Genomic DNA, 24,868 nt, shown 5'->3' on the forward strand with positions numbered 1-24,868 from the left:
AAGTGAAGAGACAATCTATGGAATGGGAAAAATATTTGCAAACCATATATTGACAAGGGGTTAATATCCAAAATATATTTAAAAACTCATACAACTCAATAACAAAAAACCAAATAACCCCATTAAAAAATGGGCAAAGGACCTGAATAGACATTTCTCCAAAGAAGATATATGAAAGGCCAACAGGTACATGAAAATATGCTCAACATCACTAGTCATGAGGGAAATACAAATTAAAACCATAATGAGGTATCAATTCATTCCTGTTAGAATGCCCATCATCAAAAAGACAAGAGATAACAAATGCTGGCATGGATGTGAAGAAAAGGGATCCCTTGTGCACTGTTGGTGAGAATGTAAATTGGTGCAGCCACTATGGAAAAAAGTATGGAGGAGCCTCAAAAAATTAAAAATAGAACTACCATATGATCCAGCAATTACACTTCTGGACTATATCCAAAGGAAATGAAAAACACTAACTCGAAAATATATCTGTACCCCTATATGCACAGTAGCATTATTTACAATAGCCAAGACATGGAAACAACATAAGTGCCCATCAATGAATGAAATGGACAAAGAAGTTGTGGTATAAACACACACACAAAAATACTAGAGTTACCCATAATTTACAAGTAAACTACATCAAACTGGTGCTAAGACAATACAATTTAAATGTTAAAAGCTAACTTTTCTAACTCAGAATTTTTTTTTAAGAGAGAAGTGACCTTGCCAGTCTGAGATAAACAGTAGAGGCTAGCAGGAAGCCCAAAGCCTTTCTGAGGGAAGAAATAAATATGCTTTAGCTTGTTTATTTATTTATTTATTTTTTGCGGTACGCGGGCCTCTCACTGTTGTGGCCTCTCCCGTTGCAGAGCACAGGCTCCGGACGCGCAGGCTCAGCGGCCATGGCTCACGGGCCCAGCCGCTCCACGGCATGTGGGATCTTCCCAGACCGGTGCACGAACCCGTGTCCCCTGCATCGGCAGGCGGACTCTCAACCACTGTGCCACCAGGGAAGCCCTAGCTTGGTATTTTGATTTGTGATTTGTGACTATAAGTTATGCAGCTTCTAAGGTGAGAAAACAGGGGTGGAGGGTTTGAACCCCTCATTCTTTTCGTAAAAGGTGGAAAATGCTATAACACCCAAGACAATGTTATAAAGACGGTGTAGAAACAGAAAGGGTTAAGTCCACATTCTTTTATTCATCCCTGGACAGAGAGCCCGAAGCTGCAGGCCTCAGCACTTGTTAATAAAGGACCCTGAAAAAATACAGACTGCTGACTCAGGTGCACTGAGAAAATAATCCCTAAGCTAACTATTACATCCTCTTAGAAAAATAAAAATTAGTGAATACTTTAATGTCAATTTCCATAAAATAGTTCAATTTGTATTTATTTTGTATCTTTTATCATAAAGTTGGAGTTCTGTCTGAATACAGGTTCCAACTGAATATATTAAATAAAAATCTCCATTATTACTGTTCCCCATGCAGATGGTTAATCTAAGCGGTTAGGTGAGGAGGAGGTGGGAACATGGCCCCACCAGGTGCAACTAGGAAGACTAATGGCTGGTCAGTATATTTGGATTTTTTTTTAATTAATGTTTTTTTTTAATTATTTTTAAATTTTTATTTATTTTATTTTTGCCTGTGTTGGGTCTTCGTTGCCACATGGGCTTTATCTAGTTGTGGTGAGCGAGGGCTACTCTTCATTGCAGTGCGTGGGCTTCTCATTGAAATAGCTTCTCTTGTTGTGGAGCACGGACTCTAGGCACACAGGCTTCAGTAGTTGTGACACACAGGCTCAGTAGTTGTGGCTCACGGGCTTAGTTGCTCTGTGGCATGTGGGATCTTCCTGGACCAGGGCTCAAACCTGTGCACCCTGCATTAGCAGGTGGATTCCTAACCACTGTGCCACCAGGGGAGCCGCATATTTGGATTTTAATAAAAGACCATATCCCACATTTGGAGTTATTATTAGATCCTATCTAGAAATTAAGAAAATGCTTTTGTGATTCATTTCTGTGGTCATCACCCAGTTACCACAGGAGGCAAAACTGGGGTTGCATGGTATTTTGATCCATACAAGAAAACGGATATTGGTACCAAACATTTCTATAGTTTTAAGTTTCTAACTTCTGTTTTTTTGTCTTAATGTGAAATTACAAATCTCTGGAGATGGACCAAAGATGCTTAAACACTATTTTTAAAGATACTGTGGAACCTCCTAGAGTAACGGAAATAAAAACAAAAATAAACAAATGGGACTTAATTAAACTTAAAAGCTTTTGCACAGCAAAGGAAACAATAAACAAGACGAAAAGACAACCCTCAGAATGGGAGAAAATATTTGCAAATGAAACAACAGACAAAGGATTAATCTCCAAAATATACAAACAGCTCATGGAGCTCAACATCAAAAAACAAAAAATCCAGTTAAAAAATGGGCGGAAGACCTAAATAGACATTTCACCAAGGAAGACATACAGATGGCCGAGAGGCACATGAAAAGATGCTCAACATCACTAATTATTAGAGAAATGCAAATCAAAACTACAATGAGGTATCACCTCACACCAGTCAGAATGGCCATTATCAAAAAAGCTAGAAACAATAAATGCTGGAAAGGGTGTGGTGAAAAGGGAACCCTTCTGCACTGCTGGTGGGAATGTAAATTGATACAACCACTATGGAAAACAGTATGTGGGTTCCTTAAAAAACTAAAAATAGAACTACCATATGACCCAGCAATCCCACTACTGGGCATATACCCTGAGAAAACCATAATTCAAAAAGAGACATGTACCACTATGTTCACTGCAGCACTATTTGCAATAGCCAGGACATGGAACCAACCTAAATGTCCACTGACAGATGAATGGATAAAGATGTGGCACACATATACAATGGAATATTACTTAGCCAGAAAAAGAAATGAAACTGAGTTATTTGTAGTGAGGTGGATGGACCTAGAGTCTGTCATACAGAGTGAAGTAAGTCAGAAAGAGAAAAACAAATACCGCACACTAACGCATATATATGGAACAAAAAAAAAATGGTACTGATGAATCTAGTTTCAGGGCAGGAATAAAGAGGTAGACATAGAGAATGGACTTGAGGACTTGGGGTGGGAGGGGAAAGCTGGAGCAAAGTGAGAGTAGCAACGACATATATACACTACCGAGTGTAAAATAGTTGGCTGGTGGGAAGCAGCAGCATAGCGCAGGGAGATTGGCTTGGTGCCCTGCGCGATGACCTAGAGGGGTGGGATAGGGAGGATGGGAGGGAGGCTCAAGAGGGAGCAGATATGGGGACATGCGTATGCATATGGCTGATTCGTTTTGTTGTGCAACAGAAACTAAAACAGTATTGTGAAGCAATTACACTCCAATAAAGATCTATTAAAAAAAATAAATAAAATAATGCAAAAAAAGATACTGTGGAATATAAAAATGCAATGTGACTACAAAATACTGATTTTATAAAATATTGATTTTATAATTCTCATCTTTTATGAGTTGATTCTTGAGGCACTCCTAGACAGTGGTGTAAAAACTATGGCTCATCAAGACTGTCCCACTTAAATTAGGTAAAGTTTTAAGTGTCTCTAATAATTCTTGATATTGATTTGGCTGTATTTACTGGCATCTTTGATTGTATATATACAGTTATAATATTAGGTGATAAACACCTTTACATATTCAAAGGCATTTATAAAGGATAGTAATTACTGTTCAATATTAAAATGGCCTGAAGTTCTCTTCTGTGATAATAACACCAGTTTCCATTAGGGAAAAAATTTAAGAATGAGCCAATATTTTCCAAGTGCCCTTCCAAAATCTACCCTCCACGCTTCTCTCCTGTTCTGTGCCCTCCATGGCTGGGCTGTTGTGGACTCTTTCAATGGACTGTCTTGCCCTTCAGGTTCTGACTGGATTCAGCTAAAGAGAGGCACCAGTAGAAGATTAGTGAGTGAGAGGAGAATGCAATTGAGGCATCTATTCCTTCAGTACCTCCTTGCTGGGACTCACGTTAGTTACCTTCAACCCTCCCCATCAGGTCTCAGCTCCTGTAAGGTGGATTGCTCCCACAGCTACCTTCTCCATGTCTGGCAAGAGCTTCCTGCACTTGCCCTTTCTGTCCCTGGGATGGTAATGACTTACTATCCCCAAGGTGCTACCCCATCCCTATTGTTTCTTTTCTTTTTTTTTTTAAATTTATTTTATTATTTGATCTTTTGGCTGTGTTGGGTCTTTGTTGCTGCGTGTGGGCTTTCTCTAGATGCGGTGAGCGGGGGCTACTCTTTGTTGCGGTGCAAGAGCTTCTCATTGCAGTGGCTTCTCTTGTTGCAGAGCACAGGCTCTAGGCACACAGGCTTCAGGAGCTGTGGCACGTGGTCTCAGTAGTTGTGGTGCACGGGCTTAGTTGCTCCGCGGCATGTGGGATCTTCCTGGACCAGGGCTCGAACCCGTGTCCCCTGCATTGGCAGGCGGATTCTTAACAACTGTGCCACCAGGGAAGCCCCCCTATTGTTTCTTTTAATCCTGCCCACACCTTTGCTAACAGTCCCTTCATTAAGCTCTCCCCAAATTACTTCCTTTTCAGAGTATCTTTCTTTCTTGCTGGGGTCACAACTGACACAGAGTTTAGGCCAAGTGTGAAAGACTTAGGTTATTCCTTTCACTGTCTACCACTTTTATGAAATTCTATCTAAGATATTAGTTGTCTTATATTTATATATTCTTTGAAGCCAACTCTAGGGGAGCCTGAGCCAAGAATCGAAACCAGAAAAGAAAGATTTCTGAAGTTTTAGATAAGAGTATCCAATGCAGTCTTTAGAAATACAATATATAACATGGTGCAAAGACAGGAAAAAGCTCCTATTCAAACAAACCAAAGAAAGTTACATTTAAAATATCCATATAACCTTATGACTTTTTGAGCCTACTTTTTTCTATTTCAGGTCTACAATAATTTAAGCAATCTCTAGTAGTTATGGGGAACAAACTAATGCGCACTCAATAGAGACCAGATTCCCTGCTTGGGACAGGAACACCAAAGATGAGCGTGCATTCTGAGCACTAGACGAGGTTCTGGAAGCATGGATTCCTGACGATGGAAAAGACTTCCTGACCTTCCTCAGCCACATAAATGCCACAGATGGCTGCTGAGCGCCAGGATGACCCAAGAGTTCACGCAAGGCTAGGTGCTAGCTGGACAGGTGTGGCTGGGTCAAGGAAGCAAGACAGTCTGGCGTGCTAAAGCAAAGCTGAAGTGGGGGACCAGCATGCTCGGTAAGCACCTGGAAGGGACTGCATATTGGTAGGTGTAGCCTAGTATTCTTTTGAGAGCAATTACACATTTCTCTCAACTTTCCCACCTGTTGAAAGACTGAAACTGAAGATCGTATGGCTTCTGAAGAATAAGAACTCACAGTGTGTTAGAATTATACAAAAAAGCGTAATCAGGGCTTCCCTGGTGGCGCAGTGGTTGGGAGTCCGCCTGCCGATGCAGGGGATGTGGGTTCATGCCCCGGTCTGGGAGGATCCCACATGCCGCGGAGCGGCTGGGCCCGTGAGCCATGGCCGCTGAGCCTGCGCGTCCGGAGCCTGTGCTCTGCGGCGGGAGAGGTCGCAGCAGTGAGAGGCCCGCGTAACGCAAAAAAAAAAAAAAAAAAAAAGCGTAATCAAAAGCCTTCCAGCTACTTAAAAATCAAATGAGTCTAATTAGAAACAATCTATGACTATCATAAATTTTAGGAAGTAGGGATTCAGTTGCTTAAAAACTGATTGATACATAATGTGCAATTGCCTTCAAGGCACTGTTCTCAATATGACAGATGCCACACTCATCTCACAGGTTCTAAGGTGGAAAGGGATTTAAACCAGAAGTAGAACTGCCTGAAACATTGGTAGGAGGCAAAATAAGTCCCTGCACTGAGTGGGTGTTCCAAGCTCATATCTCCTGTGGTCCTCAAGTATTTGTCTCCCGTTAGTCTTATGGGTGCATGCCTCGGCACAGGTACATAGAACAAGCACCCAGGTATCTGCAGGTATACACAGAAGGGAACAATGAAGGGAAGGTCAAGGACAGTCCCTGGTCAGTAGGGCTTGAAGTAGTCAAAGGGAGCAGTGTCAAGGTTGACAGTCCCGAATATTCCCAGGGAGAACCTGGGTGTTTGATGCCTGGCCCCCTGCACCTGACGTCTGAGATGCTGAGCATCTGCCTCTCTCTCACGCCTGGCATGCTGGAGTCTGTGGAGCCCATTTTGCACTCCAGGTGGAGGACTCAGGGAAGCTGTCTGCCTGACTTATTGTTTGGAGTCCCCCCTACCCCAAGGACTTGGTCCTGCCCCACGTTCCCTCTCTCATTCTGCTTTCTCACAAATTCTCTTAATGTCTGCCTCGCCTGGCACCCCTTTCTTTTGCAGGTTGGAAGCTCCCTACAGTCCTATCTCTGAGGTTCAAGCTTCCCTAAAATTACTGACAAGGATTGGAGGAGACTGCTTGTTTTCAGTTCTGATTAGGAACTGACTCATGACCATGGAGGCTGCTAACTCAGACACCACTTACTACTGCTTCTCCCCTCGCCCATTCCTGGTGTGGTCCTGCTTAGCTCCCAGCATGCTGTGCAGCTGGCATCCTGCTCTATGGTTACAGTCCCCTCTGGGAACTGATGCTGTCAAGGCTTCTTTAAGTTATCGAAGACATTGCTATGTATAGAAAAGGCTTGACTATTACTTTGGACCCTGTATTTATATCTTAAAACTGTATTCTTCACTGCATGTTTTACTCACACACCCTGGTGTGAATTATTTTTTTAAATGCCAGTAAAGTGGTGAAATGCCTACCCCTGTATCTCATAACACTATGAAGCATTTTTTCTTTCATATTAAAAAGAAGTCAATCCTGTGTATGCTAATCTATGACGACCTTGTGTGATGAAGAAAATGAGGGAGCTTCAAAATTCTGGATTTTAAGACTGAAAATTCTTAGGGTCCTCTCTATCTTCACGTTTCTTACCTCCTCCTGAATTGGGCAGGTATGAGATTTTTACAGACCTGCCCAAAGAGACACCAAGACCAAGAGAGGTTCAGGTGAACCTTATTTTAGGTTAGAAACTAGCTGCAGTGTTTGGATTTAGGAATGTGATTAGATTTCTATATCTTAGTGGCCAGTCTAAATCTCAGCATGATGAATCACTGCGTTGTAGCAAGCAGCCAGAAACAACCTTGGAATAATAGCCAAGTCAACTCATTTCATAATGTTATGTGGAACTGGAAAGGTTGGGTATTTTTTTTTCAAAAGAATGTGTAATTTAGGCCAAATGTTTATTTTAGAGTGGATTATTTAAGTGGGAACCTTATTCATGTACTTAGGTGCATATGATTTTTAAAAAATTTTCTTTCTTTATTCTTAGAATTAGTTCCTTTAAAAATATTTCCTCTTTGTGGCCACTAAAAAACCATGTCGCAAGCAAAATAAACTATAACTTACAGACTACTGCAGAAAAATCTTTTTTTTTTTTTTTTATTAAAAGAGAACTCTGAACCCTCATAGTAACATTTAACAAAGATGCTAGGGAAGAATTAGGGTTTTTTTGTTTTTTTGCATCAATTCAATCTTCTTGCCTGTAGCACACCCACCATTTATTTTATGTTATTTTAACATCTGGCACTAAACTGAAGCAGGAGGAGAAATGACATTTTATTTCTTTGTATTTAAATTTCCACCTAATAGTAAAAGGTGATAGATTAGATTTAGTAAATACTTATTAGGCAGAAAGCCATGCTGAATGCAAAAAACAACTTGAACCGCATTAATTATACATCATGGGACCAGGGTACATGTGAACACTGAACCCATGTCAGTGGAAAGAGCCCACAGAGAATTCTTAAACATCTTTGAGATCCATGAAATTCTCTTTGGATGTTAGAGTTTTTATTTAATATTTATCCTCCTTAGTATGAATATGGTAAATCAAGTAATTGTAGTAATTATGAGTTTTTGTTTGTTTTTTAGAAATGCTAAAGTGTTTCATCAATACTTACAGTAGCACATCAGAAAGCACACCAAAATAATACCAGAAACCCTTTCTACACAGAGGATCCACAGCAACAAAATCAAATTGGTTAGGCCTGGAATGGTCAGACACGTCTGAACACATCTAGGCAGGTGAAGACACATAAGAGAAGGCACACCAAGTGATACGGTGTAATGCACAGACTCTGGGCAGAACGGAAGATTATTTCTCACAATCCACAGATATTCCTCCTAGGCCTTAGAAGCCTGCCTTCCCCCCACCTCCCCAGTCAGCATGCTCCCCCATCAGCCATCACATTCAGGACAGGTTTGGGCTGCCCTGACATCCTCTCTGGGCAAAGGGAAGCCTGGCCTAACCAAATCTCATGTCTAATCAAGTCATTTTCCATAAACAACTTCTGCAAAGTGTAACCCGCCCTCTCCTCACATTAAAGGCTGTGGGCAGTTTCCCTCAGCTTAAGCCTGTGTGCAGGTTAAGACTCTGTGCATATACATAAATAAAGACTAGCTTAAGTAGCAACTTTTGAGTGCAAAGAAAATGTACTCTGCTTTCAACGAGTTTCTTGTCAAGTGTAATAAATGCAAGCAAACCTGGCAACACCATACCTTTCTTCCACTGAAACTTCTTTTATCTGCTGGTGTGGTTTGGTGCCTTCCATCTCCCTGATGCTCACAGCACAGATCTTGGTGGTGTAATCGACGGCCTTTTCTCTAGCAACGTCACTGTCATAGCCTCGAACAGAAAGACACGGGAAGGGAGCAGAGTTGGTTTGCGGTGGTGCGGGAGCAGGTGTGGAGGAAGGCGTGGCCGGCGCCAGCCACTGGGCTCACCTCCATCCTCCTCCGCGTCAGTGTCTGACTCCTCACTGTCCGCCAGCTTGCTCTCTTGGGTCCCCACAAACTCCCTCGTCCAGATCATCAGGGCCGTGTCGGCACCGCCCACCGTGAGCAGCACAGAGTCGTTGTGCAGCCACCTCACGTTGGTGACGTGGGCACTGTGCCCCACGTACCTCTTGAATCTTGCGTGCTGGCCCTGCAAAGCCGGAAAGTGGTGATGACCCCACTGGGAGTCTCATTATTCCTGTTTCTGCACTATTTCATCCCTGTTACTCTCTAGAGTAGTTTCCACTGGATACAAAGGAAACGATTCATGCAAGTAGTAATTTCCCTATATTTTTCTAGAGTGTAAGCTCCGCGAGGGCAGGGATTAGCTCTCTTTCTTCCCTAGAGCATTTCCTGCCTCGTAGGTCCTCAACAGATAGTCTGTGAGGGAATGAATAAAATGCAAGCTACAGAACCTATTTCTGGAAGGAGCCTAAGAAAGTATAAAAAGCTTGTTTCTGCTCCTCTCAAGTATCAAATGTGCATTCTCCATAGGTCTCTAGTGCAAACTCCTGATGGCAAGTCTGGTTGAAATTAGAGATCAGAAATGTCTCCCTGGTCATCCCCCACAGTGAGTTTTGTACCACAGCCCAGGCTGTGACAGAAGAGCAAGGGCCTTCTTATGATCCTGGGGCAGCAAGTTAAGGTTTAAAACGAACTCAACAGTTTCTGCCACAGACACTGGAAACAATTCCTAACACTGGAAACACTCAAGTAATTGATGTTAAAACAAAGTAAGCTCAAAGAAAAAGGAAAAAACAAACAACATCAACCCCCCTCAAAATAAAGACATGAACTGAAAAATCCAATTAATAAACGAGTTGACATGGCACCTTAAAAAACACCAAAAAAACAAAGTAAGCTCCTTTTTAAACAAACGTAACCAAGTAAACGGAACCCAGTTTATCAGTCACTACTGAAAGCTCTTCAGAGTGGCACCCAGGTCACACCACCCCAGTGGGGAAGGATGAGGGTTGCTCATCCTTCAGCTGCTCACCCCGGTGCAGACCTGACAAGCAGTGAGAAGCCCATGCTGGCACCAGAGACCAGCTTCCATTTTTGACACACGAGCCACAGCCTGGCAAAAACAGCTCCAGCAGGAGCCACTGAGAGAGGCAGAGTTTTTCTAGCCTCTCAGTGACTCCCGGGGAATACCTTATGCAACGTGGGAAGCTGCATGCACTTTCTGAGGTCACGCGAGGGCCACTGGTGTCTCAGATGGAAACTTTATTCAATCATTGACAAGAGGCTTCCAGACGGTTTTGGACGGGCATGCTGGGAAACCTGAAACCAACCCAGAGGCGTGGCAGGAGACAGAGGCAGGAGAGTGTGTGACTTTGAAATACTCTTGGTCAAGATCTCTGTGTATCTGGCTGACCCCTAGCTGACAGCAGAGTGGAAGTGCCCACCCCTCGGCAGAGTACTAAGTCTAGAAAGATTAGGGGAGCAAGCAGGCAGGCAGCATTTCTAGGAAGCCCTCCAGAGCCACTACTTGCTAGAGAATAGGCAGAGCAAAGTAAGGATTTCCAAGGGAAACAACTGTGTGACCATGTGAGATCCAGAAGGCATGGAAACAAAGAGGACGGTCAGAGTGGCTACAGCCACGTGTCCTGCTGGTCTTCCTCCTGGAAGCGGGAACTGACCCATTTTATCAACTACAAATGTAAGCTGGTCTCTTGAGAAGAGGAGAAAGTGAAAGAGCTTGAGAAATGCCTCTCCATACTCCTACGTCTAGACAGGACAGAAGAAACCCAAAAGAAAAATACGAAGTTAAAAATATTCTAAAGTGATCAGAGTTAGGTAGCAGGGCAAAAGAAAGTGCCACACAGGAGAAAGAGAAAGAGGAAAAGGGTCTAAGTCACGGAAGCTGTTTAACAAAGATGATTCAAGCTTCTCAGAATAGGAAACAAGATCACTGCTCCACAGAACAATAATGGGAATTCACAGTTACTAGAAGGTTCCAGGAAGCTAGCTGCTCCCCCAGGAGCAGGGTGTTTGGTGGTTCCCTGAGGGCCTATGGACGGAGTCTCCTGGAGACCTGGCACAGCAGGTCAGATGAGCTGTCTTTCTGGGTCATCACGCCAAACTATGCATTTTTGTAACACCCATCAGGACTCACTACCACAACCTTCCTCTTCCATTGGGTCATGAAAGAAAAGAGAATCTAGAATATGTCTCCAGAGTGCTGGTTGTTAACTGCTTTTAGGTGAGAAATTCCTGAGAATCTGATGAAAGCTATGTACCCTTTCCCCACGTTCACAACATTTTACATATAGTTTCTCTGTCTGTAAAATTTTACGTACAAGGTTCTTCTCTGAAGAACCACTTTCTAGAGACTTTGACATTCTGAGAAGGCAACTTAACAACTTGAGGGTGGATTTTTAAAATGTATGGGAATGTGAACTGATACAGCCACTATGGAGAACAGTATGGAGGTTCCTTAAAAAACTAAAAATAGAGCTACCATACGACCCAGCAATCCCACTACTGGGCACATACCCTGAGAAAACCATAATTCAAAAAGAGTCATGTACCACTATGTTCACTGCAGCTCTATTTACAACAGCCAGGACATGGAAACAACCTAAGTGTCCATCGACAGATGAATGGATCAAGAAGATGTGGCACATATATACAATGGGATATTACTCAGCCATAAAAAGAAATGAAATTGAGTTATTTGTAGTGAGGTGGCTGGACCTAGAGTCTGTCATATAGAGTGAAGTAAGTCAGAAAGAGAGAAACAAATACCGTATGCTAACACATATATATGGAATCTAAAAAAAAAAGAAAAAAATGGTGCTGAAGAACCTAGGGTCAGGATAGGAATAAAGACGTAAAAGTAGAGAATGGACTTGAGGACATGGGGGGTGGGAAGGGTGGGCTGGAACGAAGTGAGAGAGTGGCATGGACATATATACACTACCAAATGTAAAATAGATAGCTAGTGGGAAGTAGCCGCATAGCACAGGGAGATCAGCTCGGTGCTTTGTGACCACCTAGAGGGGTGGAATAGGGAGGGTGGGAGATGCAAGAAGGAGGAGATATAGGGATATATGTATATGTATAGCTGATCCACTTTGTTATAAAGCAGAGACTAACACACCATTGTAAAGTAATTATACTCCAATAAAGATGTTAAAAAAAAATAAAATAAAAAATGTAAATGACATGGTGGTATCTTAACCTCTCTGATAGAGTGAAGGGGAACAGCATTGGAAAGGAAGGGAGGCTATGGAAAGCAATCGGCTAGCTATACGGATGGAGTTAAAGGACAGCATCAGGTTTTCTGGGATGTGGTTGAAGGTACTGGACAAATGGGTGGGCTCTGACAAAGGAGAGTCTATCTTTTTTTTTTTTTTTCAGTACACGGGCCTCTCACTGCTGCGGCCTCTCCCGTTGTGGAGCACAGGCTCTGGACGCACAGGCTCAGTGGCCATGGCTCACGGGCCCAGCCGCTCCGCGGCATGTGGGATCTTCCCAGACCAGGGCACGAACCCGTGTCCCCTGCATCAGCAGGTAGACTCTCAACCACTGCGCCACCAGGGAAGCCCAAAGGAGAGTCTATCTTACAGATGCTGGAAACAATGTGATTATCAGGGGACTAATACTCACACTGAGATTTTAAACTGCATAAAACTGCATATATAAGGACTTACGTTTGTCATGGATTGAAAAATGCCTGGAAGAGAGATCTAGTAACTCATAGGAAAGGAGAACAAGGAAAAGGGTTAAGAAGAAGACATGACATTAGACTCTAACAAATGGAACTTGAATTTTGGACAAAGATCTACATGATGATAATACAGTCTCATAGGCATCACCAAGACTTGGTGACATAGTATTCAGTGCTAGAACACTGCAATGGGATGCTGTCTTAGTCTGGTAGGGCTGCCATAAAAAAAATCCACATGTTGGGTGGCTTAAACAACAGCTATTTATTTCTCATGGTTCTGCAGGCTGGGAAGTTTAATATCAAGGTGCCAGCCAATTTGGCTTCTGGTGTGGGCTCTCCCGCTGGCTTGTGGACCCCTTATATTGAGCACATAGAAAGTTCCTATCTAGCCTTTCCTCAGTGTCAGTGCGCATGGGGAGAGGGAGTGAGCTCATTGGTGTCTCTTCTTATAAGGACACTAATCCTGTTGGATCAGGGTCCCACACTTATGACCTCATTTTACCTTAATTACTTCTGTAAATGCCCTCTCTACATATCCAGTCACACTGGATGTTAGGGCTTCAACATATGAACTTTGGCAGGGATGCAAACATTCAGTCCATAACAGAGGGTGAAGTATGGCCAACACACACAGAGCATTGGAGGAGTGACTGTACAGCTAGAAATGTTCATCAGCCTGGGTCCATGAATTTGGGAGGGAAAGAGTGCCAGGAAAATCAGATGGAAAAAAAAGAAGGAGAGAAGTGATACTATCAAAGTGGTTTATATGGGTTAGTGATTTTCAAATGCTTTTAAATTATGAAATTTTTTCTTCAATCAAATCTTACACAGTAGAACTCAAGAATAAAAAGAGAAACAATCCAATGTGAAATAGTGGACAAAAGATTTGTACAAACACTTCACAAATGACCAATAAGCAAACGAAAAAGTGCTTAGCATGACTAGTCATCAGGAAAATGTAAGTTACAAACACAGTAAGATCACACTATCTACTCCTCAGGACAGCTAAATTTTACAAGTCTGACAACACTGAATTATCAACTGGAAATCTCTTACATTTTTGGTGAAAATGTAAAATGATACAATCGTTTTGGAAAAAGATCTGGCAGTTTCTTAAAAAGTTAAACACACATTTTTCCCAATAACCCAGAAATTCCACTCCTATATATTTATTTAAAAGAAAGAAAATATATGTCCATAGAGATTTACCCAAAAGTGTTTATAGCAGCTTCATTATAACCAAACATGGGAAAAGCCTGTATTCACCAACAGCTGTGTGGATAAACAAACTTTGCTATATCCACACAATGGAATTCCACTCAGCTAAAAAAGGAAAGGATTATTGTTACACACAACATGAAGAAATCTCAGAAACATTATCTGAGTGAAAGAAGCCAGAAACAAAATGGTTCCTAATTGATCATCCCATTTATATGAAGTTCTGAAACAGGGAAAACTAATCTATGGTAAAAAACATTGGAATCGTTTTTTTCATCTGAGGGTGGAGTGGGGGTGGGGATTGACCCAGAAGTTAGCATGAGGAAACCTCCTGGGGTGATGATAATATTCTATATCTTGAGAGGTGTTTGGATTATACGGGTGTATATGTTTGTCAAGGCTCATCAAAAGGAACCTTAAAATTGGTGCATCTTGGGGCTTCCCTGGTGGCGCAGTGGTTGGGAATCCACCTGCCGATGCAGGGGACACAGGTTTGTGCCCCAGTCCGGGAGGATCCCACGTCCCGCGGAGCGGCTGGGCTCATGAGCCATGGCCGCTGAGCCTGCGCGTCCAGAGCCTGTGCTCCGCAACGGGAGAGGCCACAACAGTGAGAGGCCCGCGTACCGCAAAAAAAAAAAAAAAAATTGGTGTATCTCAACTATACATAAATTTTACTTAAAAAATACTAAAAAGATATTGAACCCTAGGTAATGATATGTAAGTTGAAACAGTTAGGGGTAAGTATCCTGATGTCAACAATTTACTATGAGCCACAGAATCTAAGTGGTGGGTTTCTGGGTGTTCACTGTATCATTCTTTCATCTTACCTGTATGCTTGAAAATTTTCATAACAAAATCTTGGAAAAAATCTTACACAGAAGCTCAATGTACAAAATACAAAAACACAGAGTGACTCTGGTTGGAGCAGGAGTGGGGCCCCAGAGCCCCTACCTTGTTTTCTGGGGTTGTCCCTGAGGAGCCTTCCTGGAGCTCTGGGAGGCGGAAGAACACAGCTTGAAATTACTGCGATAGACAGACAGCCCTCCTGCTCAGGTTGGGGATGTGGATGATGCACTCCCAAGACCAACACTAAATCTAGCTCAGGAGCAAGATGCAGTAGTACCGTGGGGATTTCAGGTATCTAAACACCTGCCCAAACCTGAGTCCACTAAAACCAGGGTATCACTAACTTCTTGACTTGTCCTGCTAGCAGTCTCGATTCAAAAAATGTAGAAATAGTGAGGAATTGCTACACAGAACTGAGTTCTTATCAAATAGGAAGGGCTGATAGGTGACAGTAAAGTGATGAGTCATTGGGAGAAGGCTACCAGATGGCTTTGGGATTAGGGATGGACAATGAAGGGAACACTGGACATAATCATAAGTGTATGTTAGAAAAGGCTACCCAAAATGATAATCTGATGAGATTCTAACAAATGAAGAAGGAAAGAGGAAGGCATCTAAAGAAACCAAAGTGGCTGAAGTGGTAGCTGGAGCAAAAAACCAGGGATGAACACAAAAGTCTTCTACACACGACTTTAGTACCATTTCAAGAAAGCAAAAGTCAAAAACTAAGACAACTGAAAAGGATTTTAAACATGTAAACCCACGCACATATGGTCACCTTATCTTTGATAAAGGAGGCAAGAATATACAATGGAGAAAAGACAGCCTCTTCAATAAGTGGTGCTGGGAAAACTGGACAGCTACATGTGAAAGAATGAAATTAGAACACTTCCTAACACCATACACAAAAATAAACTCAGAATGGATTAAAGACCTAAATGTAATGCCAGACACTATACAACTCTTAGAGGAAAATATAGACAGAACACTCTATGACATAAATCACAGCAAGATCCTTTTTGACCCTCCTCCTAGAGAAATGGAAATAAAAATAAACAAATGGGACCTAAAGAAACTTCAAAGCTTTTGCACAGCAAAGGAAACCATAAACAAGATGAAAAGACAACACTCAGAATGGGAGAAAATATTTGCAAATGAAGCAACTAACAAAGGATTAATCTCCAAAATATATAAGCAGCGCATACAGCTCAATATCAAAAAAACAATCAACCCAATGCAAACATGGGCAGACCTAAATAGACATTTCCCCAAAGAAGATATACAGACTGCCAACAAACACATGAAAGGATGCTCAACATCACTAATCATTAGAGAAATGCAAATCAAAACTACAATGAGGTATCACCTCACACCCGTCAGAATGGCCATCATCAAAAAATCTACGAACAATAAATGCTGGAGAGGGTGGGGAGAAAGGGAACCCTCTTGTACTGTTGGTGGGAATGTAAATTGATACAGCCACTATGGAGAACAGTATGGAGTTTCCTTAAAAAACTAAAAACAGAATTACCATATGACCCAGCAATCCCACTACTGGGCATATACCCTGAGAAAACCATAATTCAAAAAGAGACATGTACCACAATGTTCACTGCAGCTCTATTTACAATAGCCAGGACATGGAAGCAACCTAAGTGTCCATCGACAGATGAATGGATGAAAAAGATGTGGCACATGTATACAATGAAATATTACTCAGCCATAAAAAGAAACAAAATTGAGTTATTTGTAGTGAGGTGGATGGACCTAGAGTCTATCATACAGAGTGAAGTAGGTCAGAAAGAGAAAAACAAATACCGTATGCTAACACATATATATGGAATCTAAAAAAAAAGAAAAAAAGTGGTTCTGATGAATTTAGGGGCAGGACAGGAATAAAGACGCAGACGTAGAGAATGGACTTGAGGACATGGGGAGGGGGAAGGGTAAGCTGGGACGAAGTGAGAGAGTAGCGTTGACATATATACACTACCAAATGTAAAATAGATAGCTAGTGGGAAGCAGCTGCATAGCACAGGGAGATCAGCTCGGTGCTTTGTGACCACCTAGAGGGGTGGGATGGGGGGGAGATGCAAGAGGGAGGGGATATGGGGATATATGTATATGTATAGCTGATTCACTTTGTTATACAGCAGAAACTAACACAACATTGTAAAGCAATTATACTTCAATAAAGATGTTAAAAAATTATTTTAAAAATATAAAGTGAACTATTGGAAATAAAAAAAAAAGGATGTACTTAGGGCTAGAAGAAAAAGAGAGAAAAGTTAGGAACACTTCTTACATCAGATGGTTTAATATGAACAGAAAGCATGTTTAGCATTTAATGATGTCCTCTATTAAAGGGAACGCTCTTCAAACCAGAAAGGGCCAAAGAGAGCTCCTGCCCTTGAGTACAGACACGTTTAAATGTGACCATAGAAATAAGGTCAGTAATAGCTGAGAGTTTAGAAACCAGGAGAGGTGGCATCCAAAAAAATAGGTTCCTGTATCCAAAAGGGAAAACAAGTAGACTCTGGCAAATACTGATTCATGAGTTGATGCAATCCCTGGAAAATTCTAGGGTGAATTATTACACACAAGGTTGATAAGCACTTGGAAAAGGAAAGAATGATGACTAGGCAGCAACAGGGGTTCACTGTGAACTAACTGCTTATCTTTTATTGGTTGGTGTATTAGGAGAGATTAGGGATACCAGCAACACAATCTGGCTTTCAGCAGGACATCTAAGTTTTAATGATGTCTTGCTGGATTAGAGACAGAAATGTGATCTCCATGAGGACATGGTCAGACAGATTTAAATGTCTGTTACTGATATGTGTACATTAATGAACAGAATGCCAAAATGAATGGGGGCTCTTGGTGGTGGTGGTGTTTAGTTCTTTCTTTTTCTTTCCATGATTTGGAACTCACACTTGTGAAATCAGAGGATGCTGGAAGGGAAAGCAAATATTTTGAAAAGGTATTTCAAAGATGTTGACAGGCTGGAACTAGGAAAAATAAATAAGATATATCTTATTTGGTACAAATACAAAGTTCTGTACTTACTCAGATTTTAGAAAATCAATTGTATAAGTCCAAGACAGGGGATAACCTTAACATTTGGGGGAATAACATCTATGATTCAGTTGTGTGGTATGGCAGCCAAAAGAGTTGATGCCATCTTAAGTTTGTTTTAATGCAAAAATAAAATCAAAACAAGAAGATGAGTCCTACTGTACCCTGAGCTGGTCAGATTGCATCTGAATCACCAAATTTGGTTTTATTTTTTTATTTTTATTTTATATTGGAGTATAGTTGATTAACTACGTTGTGCTACTTTCAGGTGTACAGCCACTATGGAGGTTCCTTAAGAAATTAAAAATAGAGCTACCATATGATCTAGCAATCCTACTCCTGGGCATATATCCAGAGAAAAACATGGTTTGAAAGGATACATGCACCCCAATATTCATTGCAGTGCTGTTTACAATAGCCAGGATATGGAAGCAACCTAAATGTCCACTGACAGATGAATGGGTAAAGAAGATGTGGCACATGTATACAATGGAATATTATTCAGCCATTAAGAAGAATGAAATACTGCCATTTGCAGCAACCTGGATGGACCTGAATCTGGTTTTAGATGAGACGGTTTAAAATGGAATTGAAATGGGCAAGGGAGATGAAGAGTCACAAACTTCCAGTTACAAAATAAATGAGTCAGGGGGATGAAACGTACAGAGTGGGGAATACAGTCAATAATAATGTAATATCTGAACAAGCACAGTGTTTTAGGTCAATTATACTTCAAAACAAACAAACAAGCAAATATACAAACTCATGGAAAAAGAGATCACATTTGTAGTTACCAGAGGTGAGGGGGTGTGTGTGTGGGGATTGGACGAAGGCAGTCAATAGGTACAGACTTCCAGTTATAAGATAAATAAGTACTAGGGACATAATGTACAACATGATGACTACAGCTAACTCTGCTGTATGATATAATGAAAGTCGTTAAGAAAGTAAATCCTAAGAGTTCTCATCACAAGGAAAAAAATTTTTTCTTCTTTTTCTGTTGTTTTGTATCTGTATTAGATGATAGACGTTCACTAAACTTTTCGTGATAATCATTTCATGAGGTGTATACGACAAATCATTATGCTGTAACCTTAAACTTACACAGTGTTATATGTCAGTTATATCTCAATAAAACTGAAAGAAGAAGAAACAGAAAAAATTTGTCAATGGACTTGATAAAATGGATTATGCTTAGAGGGAGGAGGGAGCTAGACACCATGTCACTTGGGAAGTGGCTGAAGGAATTGGAGACGTTTAGACTGGAGAAAAGGCTGTCAGAAGACTGGACTCATTCAACAATGATTCAGAAGGCAGAACTTTGGCTGAAGGAAAAAATTCAGCTCAATATAGAGCAAAGCATTTTAACAATGGAGCAATTAACAAATGAATTGGGCTGCTTTGTGTGGTAGTAAGTTCTTCATCTCTAGAAGTATGCTAGTAAAGACACCAGTCCAAGATGTAGAGAAAAATCTTACTATGCAGTTTGTGAGATGCTGGATTTGATGTCCACTGACGGCCTTTCAAGGAGGAATTCTACTCCACGAGACTCTGACTCAAACTAGTAAACATAATGTCACAAAGCTTTCTATACAGCATAAATAACCATGATACTGTAGATTACACTACTGATTGCTTATTCCTTCAATATTTAAAAATCCACTTCGATAGAACAGATAGATTTGGGGTTATTAATGAGACTGAGCAAGTATATATAATAAACATGCAATATTACCTTGACAGGATATGAAAAAAGCTTAACAAAACCAAAATCATCTCCTGTGGCTAAGAGGGAATGGTCTTTGGTGAGACTGGCAGCATTCACATCAGTCACATCACTGTGCACTGGCCAGATGCCCTCACAGGTGGGCCCCAGAACACAGGTCCAAGCGTCCCACTCTATCTTCTCAATCTTGAAAAGAAGGAAGGAAAATTAATATATTTTCGTAAAACCTAGAGATCTTTTTGTTTTATTTAAAAGAAACAAATGAAGGCTGAATAGTTCTAAATTATGACTTTGCCAACACCAGGCATTTGTTGTATGCTGCGGTGCCTAAATTCTCAGCTGCATTTTTAAAGTGGTATATGCATTGTCTCAATAACACTGTAGTCAAACCTCCATATATGTTCCCCTAGATAAAGTGAACATGTTGGAATTATGGACACCTGACAATACCAAAGGTTTTTAGTTCTTACCTAGACATTTATCATTGTATATGCCATAAGCTAGATCAGGGTTTCTCAGCATAAAAATTGACATTTTAGGAGGGATAATTCTTCATTGTCAGGGGCTGTCCTTTTTAGCAGCATCCCTGTCCTCTACCTACTGGATGCCAGTAGCACCACCTCCCCAGATTGTCCCCAGACATTGTCAAATATCCCTGGGAGAGGGGGCAAATTGATCCCAATTGAGAACCGCTGAGCTAGACTGATCGATGGGGCTGATCATTTAGCAAATTATTTTAAAAAGTCACAGGACATAACTTTTTAAAGGACTGCTTCCTTGGAGGAAAGAGTAATAAGATTCTGCAGTAATAAGATTCTTAATATTCTTTATGCTCTAGAGAGACCATCTTAAAAACTGGAAGAGCTGTTCATATTGTATTGCCACGAATATACATTTTATCCTTTAACACTGTTTTGTCTGAAATTCCCGAACAGAAGATTTACAATTCATGTAGGTTAAATTCTGATAAAATTGAGGATTTTCTTTCCTTTTTAAAAAAAGAAAACAGTAACAGTAACATTTTGTTATTAGACTTTCCTGGGGAATTTGATCTCATTTACTTTCATTCAAGATCTGCTAGTATACCTTAACGTTACAGTTTCTTTACATAAGCACTTTAAAGCACTGTTTAAAAGGGTATAAAAAAATCATTAGAGAACTGTAGCTAAAATTAAAGGCCAGATTGCTCTCTTTGGATCTGGAAACTACTTTCTGGTGCACGATGTTAACGCACCTCGCCTCCATTTCTGTTGTTTTCTGCTTGGTACCACTGCCTAGAAGGGCAATGACAAGATAAAGATGCAGCCAGGATTTTAGTCACAATGTGGGGAGGTGCTATACATATTTTGGCCACTCAAATTTCTCCTCATTTAATATTCTGCGTTTCTTCTGGACACATGCAGAATTGGAACCAAAAAGCTGCGGTTCACCCAGTGACTTGGGGTACCTGAGGCAGGGTCACAGACTTAGGTGACGAGAAGTGGTTCCCCAACAATTACCTCAGTTTTCTGAGGTGCAAGTGGAATCTCCCCAACTCCTTATGACATCTTCAACTGACCGTCACAGGAAAAGAAGCAGGGAACCTCCCCTCTAGTTCTAGAAACGGACTTTCTGGCCACTGACTCCCTTACAGATACGAGATTCCATTTCTGACACCTTCCTTGTCCATCCCCAATGCCACCTCTCTGGGTGGCACCTTTCCTGGCCTCATTATATAGGGCGGAATGGGCAGTGAGCTGGCATTGCTCACCCTACAGTCACCCCAACAGAACACCCTTGGCCAGATCTGGACAATGTGCTCTCCAGGGGAAGTATGTCTAACTTGTGGGAAGCTACAGAAATCACATTTAAAATGGAGCATTAGGAGTGATCCCTATAACTATACTCAATATCCTGTGATAAACCATAATGGAAAAGAATATAAAAAAAGTATATATATATATATATATATATATATATAACTGAGTCACTTTGCTGTACAGCAGAAATGAACACAACATTGGGAATCAATTATACTTCAATAAAATAAATTGAAAAAAAAAAAAGAATGATCCCTGTAACTGACAAAACCCAAAAGGGGTAAATAAACTTGTTAAAAACCCTGGACTTTAGAGGGCAGAAGAGTCCTCCAGGGGTGTCTTCCACAGCACCTTGCCCCAGGCAGGTATGTCATTATCATCATCATTTTGCAGAGGAGGTGACTGGAGCCCACAGAGAGGTTAGTCACTTAAATCCCAGCCTGCTTGGCAAGCAGAGGGAAAGTCGAGCTCCAGAGACTTGGGCTGCTAGTATAGAGCCGGCTTATCTGCACCATGCTGCATCAGATGAATATAAATTGGACATTTTAATATTTGGCATAGTTAACAATTTGCTGGGTAGACTTTGTGTTAGTTTCACCATGACTGTTTCTTAAAAAAAAAAAATCTTCTTTGAAAAGGAGATTTTCAAAATCCTTCATACTTAATTGAAGAGTCTGACAATACTGGTAAGTAAAATGATGAGCTACCTCTTTGGAGCTCTTAGTAATGCCAATACCAGGGTGGCCAGGCTGAGGAGACATTAGCTGGAGGGACTCCCCAACCAACAGCACCAGAGATCAGCCTCTGGAACAATAACTGTACACTGCAGAGGGACAAACTAACTCATCAGAGCCAGAGCCTGGCACTTCAGGAAGACTTAACATAAATTTCCCTTTGGTAGATTTTTTTCTAACATAATAACTGCTCACCTGTCCCAAGTTGGCCTCATCCTCAATGTCCGATTGCATCTTATTTTATCAGTAGAATACTTATTTGGGGCACTAGAACAGGTGAAGTGATGTAAAATGATGCTGCACTGTCTAGGCTGTGAAGTCACACGCAGACCCCTCTAGGCTAGGATCACAGCTCCAAGGTCCTTTTACTTTCCTGGAGCCTTAATTTCCCTGTCTGTAAAATGAGACTGATAAGTATCAGGCGAGGCTGCTGTGAGGACTGGATTATAGGTATATGAAGTGCCCGGCACATTCCACAGATGTTCAGTGAAGGAATGACATAACTTAAAATATCCCTTACTCAAGGCTATTAAAGTTTCCCCATATAAAATAAGTTAAAATGAAGACTGATCAAAGATAAATAAACTGGAGTTGGAGAGTGAGATCAATTGATCCATTAACAGTTTCCACTAATACAATGCCATCACCCATAACAACATGGGTTTCTTATGTACTGCACATATATTTCCTTTAGAAACAATGAAAATATTATGAATGGACATGAGTCCAGATGTCTCTGGGAGTACATTAGAATACCGGGATTGTTTATATTACTGGCTAACTGAAGCTAGAGAGAGGAAGACGCCTGTCCCTCAGTGGCGTACACTTGACCCTTTTTCCTCTAAGGAAGCAATATTTCCTTTTCTTTCATCGAAGGTTACATAGCGAAAAAATGAGAGAGATTGTCTCCTGGGACTAAAAGGATGTCCTTAGTGCTAATCAGGCAATGACTTTTTGGCCATCAGGGTTCACTACATGGAAGCACTGTGCAGGCTGAAAGATAAAAGCAGCGAGCCTTTAGGAAGAGCTTTTAGGAAGGCGTTAGTTCATGGATTCAAAAATTTTATCTAGGCTTTGACTTCAGCAATTAAAAGATGGTGTATGTGGCTAAGAGCACGAGGAAAATATAGAAAAAGGAAACAGTTTGCTACATTAGGATGGTCAGGTTGTGGAATGTTTTGTTTTGAAAAATAATTTCTCTTCTTGTAGAAGGTACTTTTACTATTACAAACAGTAACCATTGAGAAAGCACGTTTCAAAACTTTACGTTCATAAAAAGCTTTGCATAAAATGACAGGACACGTAGAATGGGAAAAGTAATATGTAGCATCCAAATTGTTAGCTCAGTCATTGTCTTCTGGCAGAGAAAAATTAAGCAGAATGCCAACTATGCATTGCTACGTTTGTGGTTTAGTAAATCCATATGTCCTCAGAAAGTAGGAAACCAGGCTAAGCAGGCAGATTTAAGAAATGGTCAAGCTTAAAGATACACAAACTATAACTCATATTAGTGAATAATAACTGATAGGTTTTGTTAAAATGCACATACTAAATTTTCATGAAATACTTTTTAAAAAAGCTTTGTGTCTGACTGTTACCTCTGAAGGTCTTATTATATGCCGTTTGCCTCTTGGAGCTTCAAAAAAGAGTTGTTCTTTGGCACCTGAATTAACTTGCAGTAATTTCCCTGTTATGAGAGAATAAAGTAGGAAGACAATTAAACTCTGCATTTATCTTTTTGTTATAAAGTGATGAGCATGATTGCAACTATTTTGATTCATTTTAATCAAAGTCTCATAAACTGACTAAATATATGTTGAATGATCCAGAAGTGCATGTAAAGACAATTACATGGCAAGGTACAAACTCTAAAGCTATGATTTTTAAAAATACGAACCTCATAAAATCCGACCTTGAACATCCTTCAAAACTAGAAGAATCAAGCTTGCTGTGTTTTCCTCTGTTGCATTGAAAGTAGCTATTTTTCCAAAGCCTGACAAAATTTTTTTTTTGCTCTTTTCCCCTGTTGCCTCCTAGCACAGAAATGTAGTAAAAGCAAACTGCTTTGGAAAGAATTATGGCACTGGAAGCAAGAACCTCATAAGCGTTTGTGCTTACTAGGATATAAATTCTAAATTTGCCCTTTAACATTTAGAAACAGGAAGACAAGGACACATAAAACAAACTGTAAATGCTCATTCCAATTCCCCCTTCCTTTTTTACTTGAAAATTTATAAAGAAATCTGAGACTTTTCCCAAAACAAAATGTTGAGCAAAAATAGTCTTTCGGTCTGATGTAAATTTTTAATCTTGGCCTCATTTTGATTAATGTTGAAAAATATTAGATTTCTTAATTCTCCTCCTATCATATCAATGATCCTCTATGGCTTGAAAATTTAAATGACTCAAAAGATCTACTTTCTAGTATTTTTTCAGCGTGTTTTAAACGATGGGAAGTCCCAAACATATATGGAAGTAACAGTATAAAGAAGCCCTATGGGGCCAATGTCCAGCCTCGATGGTTATTAGCACATGGCTGGCCCTGGTTATTAGCACATGGCTGGTTATTAGCACATGGCTGGCCCTGCTGCAGGAACCTCCTCATTCCCTCACCCCAGATTACTTTGAAGAAAACGTCAGATATCCTAACATTTCATCTGCAAATAATTCAGTGTACGTACGCACACTAACGTTTCCTACTCTCTCTCTTTCTTGCATAACCATTTATATCTAGTAGCCTTGAAATGTCCTTCGTGGAAAAAATAATAGCAAAATAAGAACTCCGTGTTACATCACGTTCTTTAAAGTTTAAGTGGGTACCACCTAGGTCTGAAATCTAGTTTGGCTAAACTTCAGGAGTTGCAG

At 40.7% G+C, this 24,868-nt stretch overlaps 1 protein-coding gene across 1 annotated transcript in view; it reads right to left on the bottom strand.

The window, feature by feature from the left end:
* EML6 (EMAP like 6) overlaps positions 1 to 24,868 on the bottom strand; it is a 184,741-nt gene that overhangs the window by 43,272 nt on the left and 116,601 nt on the right. The window contains exons 25-28 of the mRNA XM_033838189.2: positions 23,602 to 23,690; positions 19,480 to 19,656; positions 8,876 to 9,077; positions 8,651 to 8,777 (exon numbers count right to left, since the gene is read on the bottom strand). Coding sequence (XP_033694080.1) covers positions 8,651 to 8,777; positions 8,876 to 9,077; positions 19,480 to 19,656; positions 23,602 to 23,690 — 595 coding nt within the window. The remainder of the gene's footprint in view (positions 1 to 8,650; positions 8,778 to 8,875; positions 9,078 to 19,479; positions 19,657 to 23,601; positions 23,691 to 24,868) is intronic.

Source organism: Tursiops truncatus, chromosome 14, assembly GCF_011762595.2.
Source record: "Tursiops truncatus isolate mTurTru1 chromosome 14, mTurTru1.mat.Y, whole genome shotgun sequence".
Lineage (NCBI taxonomy): Eukaryota > Metazoa > Chordata > Mammalia > Artiodactyla > Delphinidae > Tursiops > Tursiops truncatus.